The 5,743-nt window shown below is 54.8% G+C and overlaps 1 protein-coding gene across 1 annotated transcript; it reads right to left on the reverse strand.

The window, feature by feature from the left end:
• Window positions 1-170: 170 nt before the first annotated feature.
• Window positions 171-1,904, reverse strand: POSPLADRAFT_1062966 (hypothetical protein; the record flags this gene model as incomplete). Its single annotated transcript, XM_024481578.1, has 7 exons — window positions 171-216; window positions 267-283; window positions 416-586; window positions 637-741; window positions 793-882; window positions 935-1,498; window positions 1,758-1,904. 7 exons carry the CDS (start codon window positions 1,902-1,904, stop codon window positions 171-173), a joined length of 1,140 nt encoding a protein of 379 aa, XP_024332902.1.
• Window positions 1,905-5,743: the final 3,839 nt, after the last annotated feature.

Below are 5,743 nucleotides of genomic sequence, written 5' to 3' on the forward strand. Positions count from 1 at the left end.
TCTCTGCTGCTGACCCAGAGCAGGAGGAGCAGCACCAGGAACAGCTGCCTCAATAGCAGCAGTGACCACATTCTGCTGGGTGACAGGAAGTTGAGCAAACCCCCCTAAAGCTGACACATGAATAGTGCCAGCATTGTCAACACGCTGATGGAAGAACAATTGACCTGGCTTCAAGCAGTCCCAGTGGGACCACTTCTGCCGGTCAGTTGTCTTTCTCTATAAATTGATCAGATTTATATCAAGTCAGAACATAAGGAAAGACTCACCCCAACATTAAAGGAAGCTACTGTGAGACAATGAGCAAGATCCCTCGCTGCAATAAGCCTATTTCTTCCTATAATATTGTGTTAGATCTGAGAATGCAACCAAAAGAACAAGACTCACTTTTTATGCAAACATTCTGACAACACCTCACTTTGGGTGTCCGCTTGCCCATGATCACGACCTTGTTCTGCTGCTGGAAGTGGTTCTTATGCCAGTTACGCCTCACATTACCATGCAGAATTTTCTTGGCCTTGTGGTTGACTTTGGGTGGACGCTGGCGATTTTCAACTGCAGTAGCAGCTTTCGCCTCCGCATTCCACCGCTATCATAGTCTGAGTCAAGTATCAACAAATATGCAGAAGTACCACTTACACGACGCTGGTGAACAGGAACCTCACTGTGCTGCTTGGCCTTAAGCGCAGCATTCTTCTTTGCTGCCATATCAAACACTGCTCGCTTGAGTGCCTTAGTATGAGACTAGACAAGAGGTATGTCAACCAGACAATAGAAATTTAAAATATGACTTACCAATTCATCTGCAGGCTCAGTCGCAGTAACCGCTTTTTTGGCGCGACGGTTAGGCTGCAATACGATGTCCACGTATGGCACAAGTCTCCGCTATACGTGGATACATCAAATAACATAACATAGAAGAAACACGAAGACTCACCTTTCCGAGAACAGGTACAGGTGAGCCCGTAACACTGTTTCTTTCCAAACGCATGACCCCATGTACTGACGCACTACGTAGACCATGGCGCGAGCCAGCAGCAGGATCCAATACAGGAAGTTCAACGGAACTACTCGTAAGTGGCGTCAACGACGATCTCGCGAGCAATGCACCCTCTACACCCGCAGCGTCATCCTCACTCTCGTCATCGACCCACTCCTGTGCGCGCTGCCTGCGCGCGGAACCTACCGGTTCGCGAGAACGCTCCATACCGGTATGTACATCATCGATCATGTTGTCGAGTTCCGTGACGCGCGCCGCCACCTCTGCGCGACGCCGCCTGGCAGCTGCTGACCTTTGCGAAGCACAGCGGTTACGAGATTTTCTTTTTTTGTCGGGTTCGGGGCTCGCGACGGTGTTCGCCACGGGTTCAGGGCTCGCAACTGTGTCTGTCGCGGGTTCGGGGATCGCAACGGCGTCCGGCACAGGTTCGGGGCTCGCAACAGCGTCCGTCACGGGTGCGCGCACCACTGACGGCGGCGCCCGCATACGTGGATGCGGAATCTATGAAGACATGAGAAAAAACAGGTAAGATTGATTAATTATACGTGCCTGATCTGACTGGTCTTCCCTAGCCCTAATGATCGCGCGCTGCGTCATGGATCTCGGCGCAGCGTTGCTCTCGTACAGAGCGCGTCTCCGCGTTGAGCGGTTTCCTCGAACATCTGTGCCGTTGGGCGTGTGGCGTTGTCCTCCGGGCCTCCCGACGGTCTGCGTGACGCTGATGTCAAGGTAAGTCCAGTATCATACGTGAAGTACTCACCATCCAGCCGTCCATTTCCACAATCTCCCCATCATCCATCCCCGCGCTCCCTCGCTCTCTGTCATCCGCGCCAGCTCGCTGAACGTTCGGAGCGCCTGCTGTCGACAGCGCGCGCTCCGGAAGATTGTTGCTGGGTGAGTTCTGCATCTTGCTAACAACTTGTAGTATTTTCAGGTAAGCGTCAACGAAACAGAGAGCAAAGGTGCGTCGCTACTTCGGGATTCATACTCTGACCTTGTTCTAGGGTCCGTCACTCGATTGAGCGGCGGACATCCAATATTATTGACCGAGCGCACTGCGCGCCAACGATCTCTTCAAATGTTGCGTCTGGAAATCACCCCGTCGTCCATCCTCAGGTGCGTGCCATGCTTACATGTCCGGAAGCTGCTCTCACATCTACATTGCGTGGATACATAACTTTTGCAGATGTTCTCATATCTCACCTCGCTATCCCCGTCCGACGATTGAGTTCAAGCCTGACGCTGTAAGTTGCGTCGAGAAGCGGGAGATACGGAGGACGCACAGCGCCCTGCAGCAAGATAAATCAATGCTAATTGTCATATCGGCGAGTGGCATCCTACAGATAGTGCGCCTACTGACGAATACGGCCAACAGTGCGACAGAAGCGACAAGAAAGTCTGCGGCCCTTCCCACCCTTTACTCCCTTAAACGACAGAGGCGCGACTGTGTGGCGAGCCCGCAGCTATGTAAAACCATGCCAAATGCCCATTCGCGCGTGCTTGACGCTCCTCCCTCAGATCTTGGCAAAGCATCCTGTATGCCCATGTCCTGATCTTCAGCCTTGCGCATCAAAGCACAGGCCGTTCTATACCAGACATAGCCCAACACCATCGTCCTTCATACATTCAAGAAGCGCGAGCGAAGGTGCGCAATCTGCTATATCGTTGTGTACGTCCTCGCGACGCGCTACTGCTCTTACTCTACTCATTCGCGTTCAACTTGCTCTGCTTTGATGCTTTCCAGATCCCTCAGGCCGCTCGCAGGTCCGATGTTCTCCAGCAACAGAACCACTCTCAGAAGGTAACGCCATCTTCATCGCCATTGACAGCTCACACTAACGCTCCCGGTCGAATGTCCTCAAGCCTCAATGCTAGAATGCGAAGCACATCCCTTCCTCGTCAGGCCACGCACACCACGACGCTCCCAGTCCGCCGCCCGATGGGCGCAAACGTCTCCCCTGTCCCAAAACGCACCCACCGGCCTCCAATCAGCGAACAGAGCGTGCGTCGCGCATACTGCGCTGTGCAAGAGCAGCGAACATCGGCAATCCGATCATCGACCATCAGCATACAACACTGACGGCATTGCGCACGGCGAATGGTGTGCGCGTCGCTCGTTTCCCGCACGTCGCAGATCTGTACATCACCTGCATCGTGTTTTCGTGAACAGTGCCGAGTTATCTCTAGCCCACCGATACACACCCTGCTTACACTGATGTCGTAGAGCAACTAGCCATTATACATTTGTAGTACTATATAAGCTATTCCGACCAATGTAAATCTACGAATGAGACTGCACATTGTGAGGATGACGCCGGAGCGACGCAGTGCGAGCGTGGACCAGCCGAACACGACGGGCGCGGCCCCAAGGAAGAGGCGGGAATACCTGCATGTTGAGGCCTCTGGTCAGCATTTGCATATAGCATGTGTTATACAAGGCCGGCGCACCCTTTGCATTCGCCGTAAGCCCGCGAACTCGTAGCCCCAGTGAAGCGAGGAACGAGAGCATGACCGCGCCGTAGGTCATCTTGATATTCAGCGCGTGGTCGAGCACCGTGATCGCGACGCCGGGGTCAATTGGGAAGCGAGATCTGTAGCTAGCGCATTAGAACATGTGCAGAGCATGCGAGACGCACACATAGTCGCTGTACCAGCCTGTTGGGTCATGTATATGGTCGCTACTGCCGTCCCGATTTATGGGAGGCCACCCGCGAGACCGAAGGCGATGTACTAGGGAGTGATGGCATACGCCACAGCATTCCTCGCCGCGCCGCGCACGAGGAGTCGTCCTTGAGGCACGTGAGTGGGAGCAAGACTAATCGCGTTGGCTCTCCCGTGAAGGTCAGTCAAGCATGAGCAGTAGGAAACTAATCTCTGAAGACGAACCTCATAAGCGAAGCACCTTGATCGCAACTAGCAACTCGTTCATCGCCGGGGCATTCGCACCTGTGAGGAATTGATAAGAGCATGCTCGAAAGCTCCTCGTACGGAAGGCGACTGAGACGGGGCTCGTTGAAGCCGTGCGCCAGGACCTTTGCCGCGCCGATGCCGCCGCGATTACTACATTGAAGCTGGATGTATCGGCCGTACCATGGGGCGTCCGCGTGTACCAGCGTCTTGACGTTGTCGAGAAGCGGCGTGAGGCTCGTTCTGCAAGCCTGTGCTCCGTCCTTGGGTGAGCCGAGAGCTAGGGTGCCGGGGGGGGGTGGGGATCAGTAGCCTAGATGTTAGAAGTGGTGCTGCTCACCTATCCTGCATGTCGGGCGCGTACCTTTCCGACTTGGCGTTCCTTGTGCGTAAACGGACGCCCTCCCTTGTCCAATCTACCGCGCGCGCATTCCTTCCCACCCCCCTCTCCGTACGCCGTCCCCGCGCCCTCCGGTCTCGTCTCTTCTCGGAACGTTTGAGGGATTGCGCGCGGGGGTCCTTCCTGTGGAGAGATGAGAGGTGGTGGCGCTAAGAGCGCACTCACTGTTTATGTACGTTACCGAGGGAGTAAACAGCAGCTATACTCTTGTAGACTAGCCTGAGAAGAGGACGAGTGAATAAAATACAATGAAGTTCCGAATAGAGATAGAGCGCTATAGATGGAAGTCGGGAGAGGCGCCGGCCGCGATAGAGTCGCGATAGAGTCGATAGGGTGAAGCCAGTCGATAAGAAATATATTGAAGTCGAGTTAGAAAGAGATGTACATAGAAGGAAACGCGGGCGTACTTTACAGGTCAATTTAGTCTAGCTGGTTGAACGTGCTGCGGCATGATTAAGGTCGGTCTGTGCGAGTCGTTAGTTCGAATCCCGGGCATGTATCAGGGTTGTTGGCTCCGCGGAGCTTAATGCTCCGCACCTAGATAACGAACAAATGTTCTTGGCTGTATTCGAAGAGAGATCACAACTCCATGAGGTCTTGAGGTACAGTTCGGAGCGCAGTTTGCTTGCACCGTTACATCTGTTTCCTTTTTTTATCTTTATTTCTCTTTTCTTTTTGGCTCTGGCGCCCGCTCGCGCTCCCGTCTCCGCGTCTAAGTTGCTCGCGCGCTCGTCTTCGCGTCTAACTCTCCCGCCCACCCGCTCGTCTTCGCGCCGAACTCTTTCGCCCGCCCGGCCGCCTCTCTTTTCTGTCTTGCAACGACGCGTCCACTGTCCTCTTCTGCCTTCTCAACTCGTCCCTGAACAACGCCTCTTCAACTCCAGCTGTAAGGTCAGCTCTCTTCTCTGTCTTCCCGTCTACCATCGTCTTTCCTTGTCTGTCAGCCCGATCCCACTCGCAGGCGCCGCGCGCGGTACTCTGGCGGCACGTCAGCGAGGGCAACACTAGTCGCGGCGCCACGAGAGCGGGTTGCGGCCTACGACGGAAGCGCGCGCGCGCGACGGTTGGGTGGGTGAGTCTCCGCGATGGTTTGCTGTCACCACAATCGACACTGCTGCGATAGGCGTCGCGAATGGGCATGCACTCCCGCACGTCAACCCATTCGCACGTCTTTGTTGCCACCATCGGGCGCCCCAGCAGCTTCTTCTGAATACAAGCAAAGGCCACGAACGGGCACGGGCATGCTATATCGCTCTTCATCTTCTCTACCATTGATGGCGCGTGCTAGCATGATTCGCATGCAGAGATACTCTCGCCTCCGGGGCGCCGAAAACTTGAACGCGCAAGAAGGGATCGCACTCTGATCACTGTCTACGAACAGTTGGCGCGGAAGTACGGCTCTGTCTTCTGCATCCCGGCGATCCTGGGCTACTCGCGTC

The sequence above is a fragment of the Postia placenta genome (assembly GCF_002117355.1).
Source record: "Postia placenta MAD-698-R-SB12 unplaced genomic scaffold POSPLAscaffold_32, whole genome shotgun sequence".
Classification (NCBI taxonomy): Eukaryota; Fungi; Basidiomycota; class Agaricomycetes; order Polyporales; family Adustoporiaceae; genus Rhodonia; species Rhodonia placenta.